This window comes from Syngnathoides biaculeatus, chromosome 2 (genome assembly GCF_019802595.1).
Source record: "Syngnathoides biaculeatus isolate LvHL_M chromosome 2, ASM1980259v1, whole genome shotgun sequence".
Lineage (NCBI taxonomy): Eukaryota > Metazoa > Chordata > Actinopteri > Syngnathiformes > Syngnathidae > Syngnathoides > Syngnathoides biaculeatus.
Genome location: NC_084641.1, coordinates 39,996,371 through 40,016,327, shown reverse-complemented (window position 1 = coordinate 40,016,327; position 19,957 = coordinate 39,996,371). Strand labels below are relative to the sequence as shown.

General features: G+C 45.7%; 1 protein-coding gene across 2 annotated transcripts in view; it reads right to left on the bottom strand.

Moving 5' to 3' along the window:
- The window catches only part of LOC133492446 (protein-tyrosine kinase 2-beta-like), an 89,465-nt gene that overhangs the window by 19,275 nt on the left and 50,233 nt on the right, over positions 1–19,957 (bottom strand). For both annotated transcript variants that reach the window (XM_061804645.1, XM_061804636.1), the window contains 5 exons: positions 19,601–19,626; positions 19,478–19,525; positions 19,298–19,392; positions 19,120–19,201; positions 18,933–19,033 (listed from right to left, as the gene is read on the bottom strand). In XM_061804645.1, the coding sequence (XP_061660629.1) occupies positions 18,933–19,033; positions 19,120–19,201; positions 19,298–19,392; positions 19,478–19,525; positions 19,601–19,626 (352 nt within the window). The remainder of the gene's footprint in view (positions 1–18,932; positions 19,034–19,119; positions 19,202–19,297; positions 19,393–19,477; positions 19,526–19,600; positions 19,627–19,957) is intronic.

Here is a 19,957-nt window from a genome sequence, read left to right as displayed (position 1 = left end):
ACCATGAAGGGACGAAGCACTACACACAATTGCTCATCCCCTACCCACCTAATGCAAATACAGATTCTAATCCATCCTCCTGTGATTATATGGGATGTCTTGTGCATAGCACACCAAAAAAAAATTAAGCCAGAGCAGTGTCGTCCAAGGGCAGCTGGGGACATCCAGCAAAGTCTTCTTTGCCCTCAGCTCCATGACTACATCGTGAACTATCGTCCAAGACAATCCTTGCTCATCTAAGCAGGACTACCACCGCTTGGTAGACGAGCTGGAAACCACATACATCTTCAGACCATGCAGCTGCAATTGCTATGGAGCTTAGGCAAAGGGTGCATAGACCTGGAAAATCCCTGCATGCATTCCGGGATGACATTTATGGCAGAGTAGTTGTGGTTTACAGTAATAGGACAGAGAGTGAGCAAGACTCCATAGCTGTCAAAGTGTTAACGATTGGGCTAGGAGATGCGGATGTGGTTCAGAAGCTGTTAGAAAGGCGTCCAGCGACACTTGCCCAAGAATATGAAATTGCCCGCACTATGAGACCACTAAAGGGCTGCATCATATGTCACCAATGTTGAAGGTCAATCACGTACTGCTGTGGTACGGGAGAAAGATGACAATACTGCCCCTCCAGCCGGTCCCTCCTCCAGTCTGAGTGGCCCATTCATACCCTCAACAATGAACCAGTGGAGAAACTTAAAAAAAAAAAAAAAAATGTTTCGCTGGAAGGCTGCGGCCACATCCAGAAGCAGTGTCTTTCTGCTCAGCACATCACCAGGATATCACAATTCAGGAGTACCCCTTGCAACAGTCCTGAACCAACAATGCCCAGGACAGAGAAATGTGTATAGCCGTGCACATTTAAAGCTGAGAGAATGTGGAGTGTTGGACAGAGGTCCCCGAAGGAGTCTGCTACTTCTACATTATTACAAGTCTATCCACCCAGACATGAGGCCCCCGTGCAGCTTTCAATTGTTGAGACCTTGATAGGTGTTGGACCAGGGGATGTGCCTGTGCAAGGTGAAGCCCAAATCCCTGTCAATCAATGTAATTGCCAAGTTATCATTGATTTTATAGTGGCAGATATAACAGGCAATGAAGTATTGCTCAACCATCCCTTCCTCATTCAACCTAAAGCTCACCTTGACTTTGGCAGGCACCACATCATTCTTTTTGGTGAACATGTGCCCTACTACCAAACAAAGGGCAGCCCAAAATCACAGATGATGAGGATAACCAAGACTGTTGCAGTGGAACCGGGGCGAGAGTGTATTGTAAAAGGCAATGAACACAGGGGTGTGGCAGGGAGACATGATGCTTAGCCCCACCAAAGGTTTTGTTGAGAAGCACAAATTACTCATTGCCAGAATCTTGGTCAACACCGGGCCATCCAAAGTTGTCCCTCTTCACCTTTACTACCCTGGCAACAAGGCTGTATCTATTAAAGAAGGTGCCATTGCTGGCCTGCTCCAACCAACCAAAGTTGTGCAGCGGACCAGCGTATCACCAGCCTCTGATGCACTGGCAAGCCCGCCTGTGGTCCCTCTGCACCTGCAGGAACACTATGCTCAGAGTGGCATCGAGCTCCACGAGCTACTTCAACTTAAGTGCTTGCTCTGTAGTTACGGGCACGTGTTTTTGTCAGGGCCTGCTGACCGAACAAGTCTGGTCCAACATGTCATCCTGACCTGCCTGAGTGCCCCTATTACACAACCACCACGTAGGATTGGGAGAGAAAAACAACATGATGTGGACAGGCTGATCCGCAATCGCCTGGAGAGTGGTGTCATCCAACATAGCAACAGCAGCTGGATCTCCCCCGTAGTTATGGTACGTAAGAAGGATGGGACGTATCGTCTTTACCTCAAAGCACCCCTACACATGTCACAAAGATTTTGAACCAAAACGTTCTGACGAATTTACACATGGTTAAACTAATTCGGAAAAAAATCTCAATACTGTTTCTCTGTTTTCTGGCTGGAACATGGGGGAGCCGAGTCAAGCCCAGGATGCAGATGCTGATATTATACTCATACGCTCCTGGATGAAGGACAGTAACGACCGTCCTCCATGAGCGGTGACATTTTGGCATTGAGTGGACCATGGCCAGACTAAGAACGTGATACTACTGGAACCACATGAGGGAAGATGTTAGCCTCTGGTGCTAAACTAGTACCAGTTTTGGTTCCAGAGCTCACCCCCATAAAAAAAAAAAACAAGCTCCTCTGGGATCTGTTCGAGTGGGAGCCCCGATGGAACTCATTGCCCTGGACATTATGGGACTGCTGAATGAAACTGAGCGCAGAAACCGATATGTGCTGGTGATACAGGATTATTTTCCGAAGTCGACAGAGGCGTTCCAGATTGCCGATGAGCGAGCTGTGACTGTCACTGAAGTTGTTGCGTCTGAGTAGGTGTGTCGCTATGGGATACCTCAAGCTCTGCACAGCGATCAGGGTCGTAACTTTGAGTGTGAGGTATTCCAAGGAATTTGCAGCCTGTTCGGCATAGACAAAACTCACACCACACCATTCAGACCTCAGTTAGATGACCAAGATGAACACTTCAACGCCACTCTCCAGATGATCCTGGCTTCCACAGCAGAACGTTGTCATTGAGACTGGGACCTTATGGTCCCTTATGCTGTCATGGCCTACAGGGCCAGAAAGCAAAGTGCGACACAATTCACTCCGAACTTCATGATGTTCGGGTGAGAAGTAAGTGGACTGGTGGACAATATGATAAGAACTGCTGCCAAACTCAGTACAAGATCGGAGATCCTGTGTGGTATCTAGTGAAAAGGACCTGTCGCGTCAAGAATAAATTCCAGAAATTCCTCCCATCATATGAAGGGCCATTCTTTATCCTGGATCAATTAGACGACCTGGTATACCAAATTTAGAAGAACCCGAGAGCCAAGGTGAAAGTTGTCCACCATGATGAGCTGAAGCACCCCCGAGACAACACCTGGGCTCTGGGCCTAGCTCAAGAATGGAGAACTACGCAGATTTCACCACCAGCCTTGGAGGAAGACCCAGTAGACCGTGATATTGGATTACAAGACCTGTTCTCCAGTACGAGGGATGCTGGTCTCAGTGCGGATCCTCCCTCTATCCCAGCTCTGACAGACCCCATTGCCGTAGTTCTCAGCCCAACCGCTGTTTCCCATGCAGGAAGTGAGAATAGTGGGGGTGCAATGGGTGAGTCACGTCCTTTGTACTACCAAGGGCAATGACGTGGATGTCACCGTCCAGCACCCAACAGGTATGGTATGTCGGTCACGTAGTGGTCCTTCCACTGTTTGACTGTTCTGAGAGATTCTAGTTACAGGTCAATGTTCTATTGTGTTGAGTTTCTACAATGTTTACGGAGCTGTTTTCATTGATCTGTTTTTTTTTTATTTTTATTTTTTAAATGCTGTTAGAATTGTGCTTTTGATCCCACACTGTTTGTTGATGCTAAACCCCATTGTCTTATCTATCCATCCATTTTCTTTGTGGCTTATCCTCACAAGGGTCGCGGGGAGTGGTGGAGCAGATCAATGGTCAGGATTGGTTGCCAGCCAATCGCAGGGCACATTGAAACAAACAGCTGCACTTACAATCACAACTAGGGGCAATATAGAGTGTCAAGTTAATGTTGCATGTTTTTGGGATGTGGGAGGAAACGGGAGTGCCCGGAGAAAACCCACGCAGGCACAGGAAGAACATGCAAACTCAACACAGGCGGGTCCGGGACAGAACTGTGAGGCCAACGCTTTACCAGCTGAGCCACCGTGCCGGCCACCCCATTCTCTATTAGTATTTTATTTATCCCGGTCGCCACATAGTGACTCTTGAATTGCACTTTAGCTTCTATTTCATAATTTTTTATTGCGAACCTGTGTAAGCGTTAAACAATAAACCAATATTGTCATTGTTTTATTCTACCTCAGTCCGTATACATTATTGGTGTCACAGTTGTGTATACCAGTTCATACATTGCTGTGCTGGAGTCGGATTATATTATTGCCTTCAAGAGTGGGGGTAGTGTTGCGGGCTCAGTGTAGGTGGGCTTGTGTATTGATGAGTAGGTGAGACAGACTGCGCATGCGTTTTGTGAGGGGCGAGTGAGAGAGAGAAAATAAAAGGTTTGACCGGGGAAATGTTTTGTGCTAAGAACCAATAAAGCGAGTACAACAATGAATCGATACTCCGTGTTATTACTACTCCCGCCATTGAGCTTCGGAAGTGCGACGTGAGAAGGGAGTTAACCCTGAGGAGGAAAACCTCTGCCCAGGAGAAGACTACTCCCTTGCGTCTCCCGACGAGGAATGGTTAACATAGCTAACTATCGATCTAGCTACAGTGCCTTGTAAAAGCCCTCTTGAACTTTTCAACCATTCGCCACATTTCAGGCTTCAAACATAAAGATATAAAATGAATTTTTTTTGTCAAGAATCAACAAGTAGGACACAATCGTGAAGTAGAATAAAATTTATTGGATATTTAATACTTTTTTTTTTTTTTTAACAAAAAACTGAAAAGTGGGGCATGCTATATTGTTCGGCCCCTTTACTTTCAGTGCAGCAAACTCACTCCAGAAGTTAAGTGAGGATGTCTGAATGATCCAATGTTGACTGATGATGATAAATAGAATCCACCTGTGTGCAATCAAGTCTCCGTATAAATGCACCAGCTCTGTGATAGCCTCAGGGTTCTGTTTAAAGGGGAAATCCAGTGCTTTACATGAACAGTGTATCAATAGGTCATGTAATATGTACCCTATTTTGGCAATGTGATATTAAATCCTCTCTCATTTGATAGTGTTTTGAGAAGATTTTTATCGACAATTACGAATTTTCAGGGAGTCACATGATCATTGTGGTCATATTTAACGTGTACCGTGCCGTTCCAAACGCTGGATTACATGGGACCATCACCGCCGAAGTTCGCACGTCAGACTCTACGTCATTCCCGTCCGAAGAACCATCCGCGGCTGCCGGCCTGGAGCTCACGGGGGCCTTTGTTTATGCACTTATGTTCCGCATTGGCCTCCGAGTCATTCCGCCCGAAGAACCATCCGAATATTCAACATTAATTACAGCCACAGGTTCAATTCTGTATGTAAGTATTAGTCCGTCTTCCCATTCAACGGATACGGCAATTTCTTCATCAGATGAGGATAAATCTGAGAAATCAGGGCTGGGCATAATGGTGTCCCATGTAATCATGTTGGCGGTTCCGAGCAGAGCTCACGTGGCAGTTGGAACTGACCCGCTCCCGAGACACGCCCACGTGTCAGTTTCGACTGACTCTCCGCCTACTCAGGTTCACGTTGCCCTGGAAACGGATTCGCTACCGCGCCACGCCAACGTTGCTGTTTCTACGGATGCACTGCAAGCTCACGTGGCAGTGGGGACCGACCCGATGCCGCCTCACGTTGCTGTCCAGAAGGTGGCGACGTCTCCACAGCCGCTTCTCGTCCGTGCTCTGGAGTGGCAGTGGCGACCGGCCCGCGGACGCTCCACACTCCTGCTCTGTCGGCGACGGGCACGCCCTCACGTTCCTGTCCAGGAGGGGGCGGCGATGGCGCCGCCTTCTCACGTTCCTGTCCAGGAGGGGGCGGCGATGGCGCCGCCTTCTCACGTTCCTGTCCAGGAGGGGGCGGCGATGGCGCCACCTTCTCACGTTGCTGTCCAGGAGGAGCTGGGGAGTTCTGTGGAGCCACCCTGGAGCTGGAGAGACTACAGGAGGGTGGTGGTCATTGCTCTGGTCCTTCTCTCCATCATCCTATTCGCTCCAGATGGCTCACAGCCGCTTCCTGACCAAGCCTCGGTGGCGACCAGTCCCTGGTCGTCTCGCAACGACGGCGTGGGAGGTTCTCGTCCGGAGCAGTGGCCTGCCTCGTTCTGGTCCCTGCTTCGCCGTTTGGTTCCTCACAGAGGTCGTCCGCCCGAATCGCCCCGTGGGGACCCTGGTGCTTGGCGTCCGGGTCGTCCTCCTGACCTGTCCACCCGGACGCCTCGTGTTTGGTGGCCTGGATGGCCACCAGTCTGGGGTTCAGGGGGGGGGTGTGCCCTCCTCCGGACCCTCTTCCACCCACCCCTGCCTCTGTTAATTGTGTTTTTTTTCGTTTAGGCACGTCTGGGAGCCGTGCCTTTGAGGGGGGGGTACTGTCATGATCCTGCCGCTCCAGCACAAGCTGTGCGGGTGCGCTAATTGTGAGGCACACACCTGTGCCTCATGCGGGCTGATCATCCCCCGTATATATAGGACCCTGTGACGACTGGTTCTCGGCCAGTTCGTGGAGCACTCTCGTATTCCCGATTGATCCTGTGTGTACCGACCTCCGTCCGTTCTCTGACCAACCTTGTAAGCCTGACTCCTTGACACTTCTGCCTGCGTTGATTGGTTCCCCGTGTACCGACTACTGCCTGCCCGCTCATCTGTTGTCTTCGCCCGACGTCACAACTACCGCTGCTGCACCGGACTGCCTGCTGGATCCCCGACCTCTGCGTACAATAAACGTGTCTCTTCTTGAACTACCTTGCGTCTTCCGAGTTCCTGCATTTGGGTCCTACCTCTCGTTCCGATGGGACGTGACACAACATAGCTCATCACCCTGAACACACCATCCCCACTATCAAACATGGTGGTGGCAGCCCCATGGTTTGGGCCCGTTTTCTTCAGCAGGGACAGGGAAGATGGTTAAAATTGATGGGAGGATGAATGGAGCCAAATACAGGTCCATTCTGGGAGAAAACCTGTTGGAGCCTGTAAAAGACCTGAGACTGGAATGAGGATTTATCTTCCAAACAGGACAATGATCCAAACCACAAAGCCAAATCTACAATGGAATGGTTCACAAATAAACGTATCCAGGTGTGAGAATGGTCAGGTCAAAGTCCAGACCTGAATCTGATCGAGAATCTTTGGGCAGAGCTGAAGACTGCTATTCACAAATGCTCTCCATCCAACCTCACTGAGCTTGAGCTGTTTTGCAAAGAAGAATAGGCAAGAATTTCAGTCTCTCAATGTGACTGATAGAGACACACCCCAAGGGACTTGCAGCTGTAATTGCCGTAAAGGGTGGCGCTACAAAGTATCAATGCAAGGGGGCCGAATAATATTGCACGCCCCACTTTTCAGGTTTTAACTTATTAAAAAATTATAAAATATCCAAGAAATTTCGTTTCACTTCACGATTGTGTCCCACTTGTTGTTGATTCTTTCAAAAAAATATATATATATCTTTATGTTTGAAGCGTGAATTGTGGCAAAAGGTTGAAAAGTTCAACGGGCCAAATACTTTCAAAAGGCACTGTGTCTACCTGTCAAGTCTTAAAAGAAATGTTCTGAGAACAGTGTGCTTGTTTACATTGATTTACTGCACTATGTTGTCATGTCAAGTCTCCACTCCATTGCTATTATAATGTGCCTTCAACTACAGTAATATTTAAGTTATTGGTTCATTTTAATGTAACTGGCTTACATTCCAAATTAATGGGTACAGTTTGGCTAATACCTTTTTTGTACTGTGGAAAAGTGATATCCCTGCCACTTGGCAGCTGCTGATATTAAGTAAAAAGTTACTTTTTTCCAACTTACCATTCTTATTTTTGAAACCAATGAAATAGTTAGGAATAATTGTGATCATAATTATCATACATCTGCTTCCAATGAAGAAATGCTTTGCTCTGCTCTACATAACGTGGCAGCCTCCTAGCAGGAGATAGCAAGAACAAAAACATCTAATCATCAGAACTGTTAGAACTGGTGCCTGTTAAAGAAATGATGACCTCACATGTATTCAGGAATCTTCCACACATGCACATGCACATGAACAAATATGTACACCTTGTTTCAAACTGTTGGGCTTGTCGTCTCCTTTTTGTAACATCCATGTAAATAAGGGGCGTCTTAAAACTAAATAAATAGAGGTGCTGAGGAGAAGATAATCAGAGAATGCAGTGGTGAATTGTACGAGACAGTTCCTCTCCTCTCTCTTGGTCCTTCGAGCCGGATCTCAAGATACCTGAGGTTTCCAAGGGCTGATTTGACATCCAGGCAAAGACCGTGGCCACGGCACTTGAGACCCTTTCTGGGACTGGGCCTCGACTTTGCATTTGGAGGCTGAGGGTTGACGAGAAGCCGGAGGAAGTAAAGGAATCTCTGGTGAGTAGAAAACTCCCACACTCATGAGGAATGAGTGAATGCGCGTCTGGGTGACTGCGGCAGAACCAAACCTCGAGAATACTAGTCCCTATCGAGTAGACTAATTAGTCTATAAAACTGAGAAAAGGGCAAGGTGTGTCCTGTACGTGAGCTCCGTGAAACATGTACATGTGTAAAAGTGTGAGTGGAGGTTCGCTACCTCATTTGAACAGGAAAATGAGTGACAACTGTTTGAGGATGCAGAGGTAAGAATTCTCCGCCACTTGTGGTAGAAGCTTGAGAATTACCTCAAAGAGAACGTAATTGTCACCCTGTTCAGGGGGAAGTCAGTAGTTGAACCACTGACTCCAACAGGGGAATAACAAATAGCAAAATAGTTGATAAATAGCAAAATAGTTGAAACAGAACATTGGAAAAAAAAATAATGATGTGTCAGGACTAGAAGTTTGTAGAAAGCAAATGTCCTACAAAAATAAAACATCTAAATTTGTGGATAACACAATATGACTTTGCTGGCCAGCTCAACATACACACACAAAAATATATGTAGTTAACCTGCAGGATAAAATAAGAGAAACACACACACGAAAAAAAAAACAACAACAAAAAAAGCTGGACTCAAGATGATGTGAAAAAGGCCATAAAAGGTATCACATCTAATAAAGTTGATGTAAAATAATTCATCCAGGGAACGCAAGACTTGAGAAAATCTTTCCACTTAAATGGTGTGGAAGTACAATAAATTTGGATGACACCAAAGTACTTTCTCACAGCAGCAGGGAGTTCGAGGGTTAATATCGCACACCTCTGCTAGATTTAGAAAAATAGCAAATTATTCTGCCATTGGAAGAGCAAAATAAAATAATGAACCATTTGAAGAATATAGAATTGGAATGACTGCATGTTTTAAAGCAAACAGTGGCATTCCTGAAGATCACACTCCAGGGAGTGTGTATCAAGGGCAATTAAAAATGCTCTTCATGCAAATTCAAATAATCCTACAAAACAATGGATTGAAAAACATTGGGTTGACAAACCAACTGGCAGCCTGTAACATTACGTTAACCAAGCACTACACGCAGAAAGATTGCTACAAAATAAGAAAAAGAAAGTTGACACCTTTCTGACAGAGGAAGGAGAAATTTATGGAGCTTTATGCGAAACATTTAATAATTGTGGGCGCAGATGAGGAAGAGAGGAGCCACCTCCCCTTCAAAAATGTCACAACTAATGCTCCCAAAATGCAACTTTTTAATTTGCCCCATACGTTTGTTGGGAAGAGATGCCTTGCTGAAACTAGGACTTGGCTTAATTCCCTCTCTGACAGGAAAAATAGAAGTAAAAAGGAAAAAAAAGGAATTACTGGGAGGACAGTTAAATATCTTACAAAATAGGAATCCAGCGCTCTATTATTACATCTTAGATATTCCAAACAAACCTTCCACAAGAACAAGAGATTTCTTGCTGCAAACAGCTCAAGGCGTGATTGAAAAACCACAAAATGACGTAGGAAGTGACTCATTGCATGTGACTATGTAGTATAAGATACTGTAAAGTTATAACAGCCCACACCAGACAAAATCATGATTATCTGTACTCAGATGGTATATCAGTCGTGGTGACAGGAGCAAGATTGACTGACAAACTAAATGCACTGCACAAGGAATGGACACCACCACGCACGTCATTACAACGAGAGTGGAAGAGTTTGGGACAATTTGTTTTGGTCGTAGTAAAATGGATTTACAGATAAAACAGCAAAAGAAGCAGCAGCCAAAACCTTTATGGGATTAGCTGACCATGTAACAAATGAAGACATAGCCCTCCCATGCCAGCATAACTCCGCTCTCCCGACCGGAACGTTTCTCAGGCAACTCAGGCGACGTCAAGCCCTTCCTTGCGCAGTGCGACCTCCATTTCGAACTGCAGGCGTCCGCTTTCCCCAGGGATCGCCTTCGTCATTTCCCACATTACGGGGAGGGCGGAGGCGTGGGCCACTGCAGAGGGGAGTCGCGACTCGGAGATCTGCCGTTTATGGACGACGTTCGTCTGCGCGCTTAGCCAAGTATTCCAGTACACGGCTCCGGAACGCAAGGCCGTCGCTGCGTGTCATACTACGCTATCGAATTCCGGATACGGGCCGCCGAGAGCCGGTGGATCTTCCGCCTTTGCTGAACGCTCTAATCGCACTGGCCCTCAAGTTGATCAGCGCTTGGCCGTGCAAGGGCAGATGGACGGCATGACCGAGGAGGAGACGGAGAGGCTCAGCCCGGTCGCTTCCCAGCCGTCCACACTGCTTACTACGTCGGAACCTATGCAAGTGGAGGGGCTCGGCAGCTCAGTGGAGGAGCGCTTACGCCGCCGACAAGAAGGGCGTTGTTTCTACTGTGGTTGTCTTGGACACTTAATCGCCCGCTGCCCGGTTTGACCGAAGCGCTCTGACCTTAGGATCTCTACGCTGGTGAGTGTGTGGTATACTGTCGCTCAGTCAGGGCAGTCGCTTTTGCACCTCACCGTAGCAACGGACTCTCACTCATGCCGAGTGACCACATTCATTGACTCCGGTTCAGACGCTAACTTAATAAATCCCCGTGTGGTCGAGGCGTTGCGTGCGGCGACCTTCCCCACACAGCGTCTTCGTACTGCTTACGCCGCCAACAGCAAGTTCCTCTGCTGGGTTACACACCGCACACAAACCTTACGTACGGACTTTCCGGACACGCACATGGAGCTCATTTGTTTCCACGTTTTTAACTCTTAGCAGCAGTGATATAATCCTGGGGAGCCCGTGGCTCAAGAGACACAACCCCCACATTGACTGGGTCACGGGTCGGATAATGGCATGGGGTGAGGACTGTCACAAGCAGTGTCTCGCCGCTCGGGGGGACGGAGGGATTCAAGTTGCTGAACTGCTTCCGAATTAGCCACGGTTCCCTCTTGCTAACATGATTTAAAGGCAGTCTTTTCTGAGTCCAAGGCAAAATCTCTGCCGCCGCATCGGCCTTATAACTGTGCTTGAGTTGAGTACGCCCACAACTCCCTACCATCCGCCTCATCAGGTATGGCTCCACTCCACGTTGTGCATGGCTATCCTCCCGGTGTTTCCCTCCTTGGCCACAGACTCCATGGTGCCGTCGGCCCTGGCAGTGGTACGGCGCTGCAAACGTACCTGGGATGCAGCCCGGAGGACACTGCTGCACATGGGCAACATCTACAAGTCCGCAGAGGACCGCAAGAGGAGAGCCGCACCAGAACTCAGGGTGGGGCAGCGAGTGTGGCTCTCCACCAAGGATCTCCCGCTGCAGATGGAATCCGCAAACTTGCTCCGAGGTTCGTTGGTCTTTTCCCAATCACCAAAATCATTAACTCGGTCGCCGTATCACTCAGACTGCCCAGGTCCATGAGGGTGCACCCTACGTTCCACGTCTACAGACTACGCCCGGATTGTCCTTCGCCCCTGGCCCCTCCGGCCAAAAACCCCCATGGTGAACAGCGGGCCGGTGTACACAGTGCGCCGGTTGCTGTCTTCCCACCGCAGAGGAAAGGGGTTCCAGTACCTGGTGGATTGGGAGGGATACGGACCGGAGGAGCGCTCTTGAATCCCCTCGCGCTTCATTGAGGACCCCTCCCTCATCGAGGACTTCTATGCGGCCCATCAAGACGCTCCTGGGGCGTCGGGAGGTGGCCGTTGAGGGGAGGGGGGGTACTGTCATGCCCCTGGCATCCTCCCCAGGCTGGGCGTGGTCAGCCAATCAGTCGGCACACACCTGCACCCCTTTTCAGCCGATTACACTCGATACTTATAGGACATGGGGGACAACTAGTCCTCCGCCAGATCGTTGATTCCCATGCCTTGTTCCCGCACTCCCGTATGCCTGACCTACCATGTACCGACCCTCGCCTGTTCCCTGACCATCCTAGTAAGCCTGCCTCTTCTGATACTGCTGCTTTTCCTGACTGACTTGCTGATCATTGACCACCAACTGAATAAAGGCTTTCTGTACACTACCTGCTTGCCTCTGGAGTCGTGCATTTGGGTCCGCCCTCGAGCCTCGTTCATGACAGAGATGATGTGTTAAACAAAATGCAACAACAAAGCTTACCAGCAGAACTAAAATATGGTACGACATTACAAAATGGGAATTATGTCAGCACAGATACAAAAAAAAAAAAATCCACCAAAAACATTTTTTAAGTGGGCGGCAATCTTGAGCCATGGGAAGTCTCAGGTCTCAACAGGGAGAATGGTAGCCCTGGTATAAAGGCATTACATGATCCATGGATTTAACTTGATTGCAAAAAACTTTTTTGTAGGGCTTGTTTGATCTGTGTGCGACATAATCCACAAGGGAATATGCATCCAAAACGTGCTCGGTTTCCTCAAGATACATATCCATTCATCCCTCCATCCATTTTCTTAGCCGCTTAACCTCACAAGGGTCGGGAGGAGGGCTGGAGCCTATCCCAATGTCGACGGGCAGGAGGCAAGGCAATTGCAGGTTACATGGAGACAAACAGCCGCACTCCCAATCACATGTAGGGTAATTTGGACACAATGATAGATTTAGTCTAACTTTACATACATTACAAGCATGTAAGAGTCTCATTACATTCAAAACACTGTTTGGGAGACCATACAAATTACCAATAATTTCCACACAATGAGAGATAGATGAATGATGAAGGGGGGGGGGGCACACAAGTGGGTCCCTTTCAGGAGTTATTAAGAACCCCAAACAGCTTAAGAAAATTGCAAAAAGGGGTACTTGAGTTCATTTGTTGATTGTAGGAAAGTTATTGCTTTTTAAACCATTGTTAACACAAACAATTATTATTTTATTGGCCACTTGTAAGGTAGCTGTTCTCATTCCCACTGCCAAGGTCGCTGGAGTCCGGTTACACATGGGAGTGAGACTGCTGTTATAATGGCAACTAAGTCAAGAGACTTAGAGGCAACAATTAAATTTTACTGTTGGGTGTTGGATGAAAACGCTACCCGTTATTTTCATTTTTCTGTTCGAGTGGTACCTGTGGGAACCACTTAAGTTCCCACCCAAAAAAATAGATAAAATAAAAACAAAGCAATAACTACATAGAAAAAACGTGTCCAAAAGATTGTGTTGTTTGCACAGATGCATAGATAATACCAATGCTATTAATTGATAACGAATGCAAAAAAAAAAGTTGGGGGATTCTGTGTATCCATTAAATTATTTCGAAAAACTAAAAAAACATTGTTTTCTAATGGTGTGTCACTAGGAAATTTCACATGCATCAATTTGATAGGACTAGAAACAAATTGGGAATTTTTTCAGCATTGATGTGTAAAGCCATTTTTGTGCCATTGTCATGGTGGTGCGGCAGTAACTGTCTTTTTGATTTTTTTTTTTTTTTTTTACGCCAGATGCCTTTCCTGATGCAACCCTTCTGCATTTATTCGGAGAGAAAGCTGGAGCCAAAGCCAGCTAACTTCGGGCAGCAGCAGACTACACGCCGAACTGGTCGCCAGCCAGTCGCAGTGCAGATGTCGACACATCACTGAGCAGGAATCGATCCCACGCTGCCTTCACCCAAAATGTCCCTCTGAGGGAAACCCGAACTACAACGTGGCCCGCAAGAGAAATTAGTTTGACATCCCTGCACTACACCCTCAGAAAAAAAATGTAACAAGTTACTGTGCTTTAATAACCTTATTACTGCCATTTGTCTATTCATCCTATGTCTGTTTATGAATTAACCGACTGTACATGCAGTTTTACCCGAACACTGGTGTAGACTGAGCAAGAGCTGAATGACATGGACAAAATATCAGAAAGAAACCCGTGGATACACCTTACACACTGTAAAAAGTCATCTCAACTGAGTCACCCAAGGGGAAAGGTGAGCAAAGTCCAGCATACGGTGGTTTATAGTATCTGAAAATACCTAAAGGCTGGTGAAGATTTAAAAGACACTTGGCTCATTTAGGGGTGACTTGGTCGACATAACTTCAAAATGGCTAAATAATATGATAGCCTGTTGGGCTGCAACATTGACAGCCGTAATGATATTTTGTTCATATGCTACTTTTGCACACCTGTAAAGCTGACAAAAATACATAACAACAGAACCAATAATTATACTCAGTCAACTATGCCTACCACACTTAAGATAAAGAGCCGCAACCTCATGTCAAATAACATTGGTAAACAACTATGCAGGAGTCACCGAGGCATGAGAGGAGGACTCCATGTGGGCCTCCCAGTGAATCAGTTCAGCACTTTTTCAATTCCTTGGCAGAGTCTAATTGCTAGGGATTCCATCTTTGGGCTTATGCTAAATGAAACCCCCACCTTCTTCTCACCATTTTCCAATTTAATGCTACCTTAAATCCGAATGCCATACAAAAGAGTACGTATACTATGGAGGGAGTATTTTAACCGAAAAAGCCTGAGGAACATTTTTTCATTATTATGATTATCATTTTTACAAATAGGAAACAAAACTGGTTGTTATTAATGTAGAATGCAGCTAACAAGGTAAACTATAGTTACATCACATGCATGGGCCCTGGGCCACTAATGCGTGTCATTGCAACAGAAATCCCAACACAATGTAGAGATAATGACTAAAACAACTCCTAACACCACTTGTCAGAAATGGAAAAGTGTTCATCCAACAACTAAGGCAGTAAATGACAAACTGATATTTTCTACTAATGTTGGATTGGCTAATTTCTCCTGTGTTAACTTTACAGGGACAGATTTTAAGGTGGGAAGTCTCAACAAAACATACAAAAGAGTACGTATACTATGGAGGGAGTATTTTAACCGAAAAAGCCTGAGGAACATTTTTTCATTATTATGATTATGATTTTTACAAATAGGAAACAAAACTGGTTGTTATTAATGTAGAATGCAGCTAACAAGGTAAACTATAGTTACATCACATGCATGGGCCCTGGGCCACTAATGCGTGTCATTGCAACAGAAATCCCAACACAATGTAGAGATAATGACTAAAACAACTCCTAACACCACTTGTCAGAAATGGAAAAGTGTTCATCCAACAACTAAGGCAGTAAATGATAAACTGATATTTTCTACTAATGTTGGATTGGCTAATTTCTCCTGTGTTAACTTTACAGGGACAGATTTTAAGGTGGGAAGTCTCAACAAAACATGGTCTCATGATATCCTCTGGAAACTGCCCCACTGCTCCCATGCAGCGATTTGTTGTGGTGGTGTGTTGGTCAAAATTTGTATGACACACTGATAAATGCAGCAGGAACATGTACACTGGTATCACTGCTCTTATCTGTGACTGTGTTTCCATCCAAAGCAGAGGATATACAATTGGCTGCATCCATCTTTGGACTTCCCTTTGGGTTCTCCCAAAGGCGAAGGTCCTCTTGGAAAGATGGAGATCTGACATACAATGATGCAAATGACATCCCAACTGCATACCAGATGAGTATAAGTTGGTTAATGAGATTGCTGCAGGATGGGAATCCATCTTGTTATGGATAACTCTGAATAAAAACTTTGACAGAATCAACTACATACATTACAATGTAGAGAAACTAGGTAATTATACGGAAGCAGGCTTTATTGCCATAAGGGAACAACCAGCTGCAACCTCACTCATGACGTTCCAGAACCGCATAGCGGTCGACATGCTCCTGGCCGAGAAGGGTGGCGACTGCTCAATGTTCGGTGACCAGTGTTGTTTATTCCAAATATCACAGCACCTGATGGGTTGCGCACAAGGGCCATTCAAGGCCTCCGCACCCTGAACAACAAGATGAAGGAGCACTCTGGCGTAAACACATCAGCCAGGTCTGAGTGGTGGGGGAAAAAAAAAAAAGTATGGCAAATCGAAAAATTTGGTGTCCTCTGTCCTAGTTTCTATAGCTGATTGCAGCTATTCTTGCATTGTGTGGATGTTGTTGTATCCCCTGCATAAAGGCATCACTTAACCAACTTACAACCACTGCTATTGTCCCGACAAGTTCAAAATTGGCAGAAATATATCCTCTATTGGCACAACAGAGAAATGACAATGATATTGTTGACCACGATGATGATGTTATGAATTCTCTTCCAGACCTGTTCTCTGATCCAGAAGATTACAAGTAATTAGTGCTATATTTTCCTCTGAGTGTAAGCCGAAAGGGTGATCTATTATATGATTTAAGGATTTCAGCAAATGTAGTCTAAACAGGAGGATAATTTAGAAATAATTATAAATAGTATTAAGTGACTGCTTCTGACTGCAATGAAGAAATGCTTTGCTCTGCTCCAGTTCAGTTACTGCTCTGCCTGCAATGAAGAATGCTTTGCTCTGCTCTAGAAAATGTGGTCGCAAATGTAGGATAAACAGGGGGGAAATGTAGGAATAATTGTGATCATAATTATCATACATCTGCTTCCAATAAAGAAATGCTTTGCTCTGCTCTACATAACGTGGCAGCCTCCTCGTAGGAGATAGCAAGAACAAAAACATCTAATCATCAGAACTGTTAGAACTGCTGCCTGTTAAAGAAATGATGACCACACATGTATTCAGCAATCTTCCACACATGCACACGCACATGAACAAACATGTACACCTTGTTTCAAACTGTTTTGCTTGTCGTCTCCTTTTTGTAGCATTTATGTAAATAAGGGGCATCTTAAAACTAAATAAATAGAGGTGCTGAGGAGAAGATAATCAGAGAGTGCAGTGAATTGTACGAGACAGTTCCTCTCCTCTATCCTCGCGAGACTTGAACTGGTGTCTTTGCTTCCTTTTTTGTCCTGTTTAATGAATGTCTGATTGGTGAACCTGACACAAAGTTACTTTTTAGCTCGACTAGTCAGTGAAGTAACTTCGTAACTTTTTCAAGGTAACTGTAGCAACACTGTTACTATAGTATAAGAACTCGCCCTTCAAGCTTTTTCAGAGTATTGTCTCTGGGTTACATAATTTATTGTCAGCAAGATGTGAAAAGCAAAATTCAAATAAAGGTATGTTTTGCCTAACACTACCAAAGAAATATTAGCCACTTCCATACATTCTCAAGTGCCTTTCCACTCGTTAACCTCCGCAGAGCTTTCCTCACTTCCTAATTTCCAATCTCCTTAACCTCCTCTTTCGCAGTTTTCACCTCTTTCCTCCTTTCTCCTTTATTTTCCTCACTCATCAACACCTGAAATTACTCCTTCCATTGACTCAACACCCATTCCTCCCCTTATCAGTCTATCTCTATAAGTGAAATTACTCACCCTAACCTGTTGCATATCCTTCCAGGCTAATTTCTAGAACTCCTTTTCTCCTTCTTTTGTGTTCAACACTTCATATACCTCATATACTTGGTTCTTTTGCAACCACCCTCGTCACCTCCTGTGTCCTCTTCAGTTCTCTCACTGTTCCACAACTTCTTCCCCGACCCTTCAACAACCTTTTTAGCATTTGTTAAAGTTCCTTAAAGTTCTGTTGTGCTTCCTTTTTCTCAAGGATGTCATTTTACACACTGGCATCTAATGCTGACAGTGTAATGCTCTCCTGCCCCCACATTACCGTTTCCTCAAGTTGCATCATCATCATCGAATATAGTATACCGACGATGCACCAACATTCCTCCCGGCCAACATCGCCGTGGCCATCCGTGGCGTAAAGGCCAGCAAAGCCCTGGGGCCCGACGGCGTGTGTGCTGTCATGCTCAAAAACACAGGACCGGCCTGTCACAGCTACTTGGCCAAACTGTTCAGCCTCTCGCTTCGGTCATCCATTGTTCCTTCCATCTGGAAAGTCGGCACAGTAATCCCTCTGCCGAAACCTGGCAAGCCACCGGGTGAGGGCAAATAATTTTGACCCATCACCTTGCTCTCTCCGGTGGCCAAACTGCTCGAAAGCCTCTTGCACACGACGGTTGTACAACATCTCCCATCGGCCCCTTCGCAACATGGCTTCAAAAAGCAGCACAGCACAACAACTGCGCTCCATACCATCTCCGCCCAAATCGCCGACAGATTGGACATGCCCACCTCCAAGTCACGACGATGAACGGTCTCTGCCTCAGGAAGCATGTTCCATCCTCGCCCAACTGCGCTTGGGCTTCTGTCGCCTGCTGAACAGCTACAAACACTGCCTCGACGACACAGTTGCCGACGTCTGCCCGGACTGTGGCACCGGACCACACGAGACGCAGCACCTGTTCAACTGCCCGCGCGCCCTACTATGCTCACGGCAGAAGATCTATGGCGGCGACCGAGCGAGGGGCCTGCTTTCCTACGGCTATGACTCTTTCGCGTGATTGTCTACGTCGACGCAGCAACACTGTCACGCTGGCTATCACAACAACAATAGAGTCTACCTGCATAAAACAGCCTCCGTTACTTATCTCACGATGTGTTCCTCTCTTGAAATCAGTGCACACTACAGTCATTGTTTTCCTCTTTGCAAAGTCCACCACCATCTCCCCTGAAGACTTACTTTCCTTAACATCAAACCTGCCCATCACATCCTCATTGTTCCCTTCACCAACAGGCCCGCTAAGGTCTCTATTTTTTGTATCATTGTCCAATAGCATGGCCAATTGGCGAGTTTGGAGAAAAGAAAAAGAAAACTATTTGGATTTGGTTTCATATGTTGGACTTTTTTTTGTGAAAGATGATAAAATGCAAGAAGACTAAATATGTAGAGTATTTTCATGATATGTGGAAATTACCATTATGCTATGATAAAACAATGATTTGTTGTTATCTTTCAGCATTAACTGTGAGGGAACATCATTTTCTTAACATGCTGGCGCACCTCTCCATGTTCATAGAGTTCCATGACAATCCAGACTGGATCAGCAGCAATGACTCCAATCAGGCGTACAATGTGGGGGTGGTCCAGATTTTTCATCAAGCCTGCAATTCAATCAAAATTTTAATGGATATGAATAATTCCAGGCAGAGCATGCAGAGATGTTTGCTGTGAACGTGAACAAACTGACAAGCTTCACTAAGAAACTTTTCCTTCACGCCTGCTGAACAGTCCTTACAGGTTTTGATGGCCACCTGGATCGTCTCACCTGTCTTTATACACACAAAAAAAACCATCAAACCCCAAAGTGATCGCACAATGCAGGCTTTGTAGTCATGCTATTGTGTCATTTGAGGAACATTGCTTACCTGGCCTTTATACACACCATCATGAACCTCTCCAAAAAAACCCTCACCCAGGATCTGACCCACAATTATGTCATCTCGGGAGATCTTATGTTTTTCTGGACATAAGAAAGCAATTTTGAATATAGAAGCACTGCAGTATTATTTTTATGTATTATTAGGGTTTGGTGAAACCTGACTCACCACACGGGTCCATTGTGCTTTCAGGAATCTCAGCATAAATATCTGAAACTGAAAACAGAAGAGCCAAATTAGAAAATTGTCCCAGTGTATGTGAGCATTGAAATTAATTTGTGAAAGTCAAACCTCTGGTGGGTCCAGTAGAATCATTACTAGAAGATATTAAATAGCATATTTTAGGCTGGGATGTCAAAAATGTCAACTACAAAAGCTGCCAATCTATTTTTCACACAAAGAAATTAAAGTTACTTATTATTGAAATTATTTTGCCTAAAAAACAAACAAACAAAAGTTCAATAATGAATTTAAATAATTCATCCATCCACCAATCCATCCATTTGCTGAGCAGCTTCTCACAAGGGTCACGGGAATAATGCCCACTTATCCCTGGGCAAGTGGCGGGATACACCCTGAACTGGTTGCTAGCCAATCGTAGGGCACATATACAAACAACCATTCACACCTACGGGTAATTTAGAATCT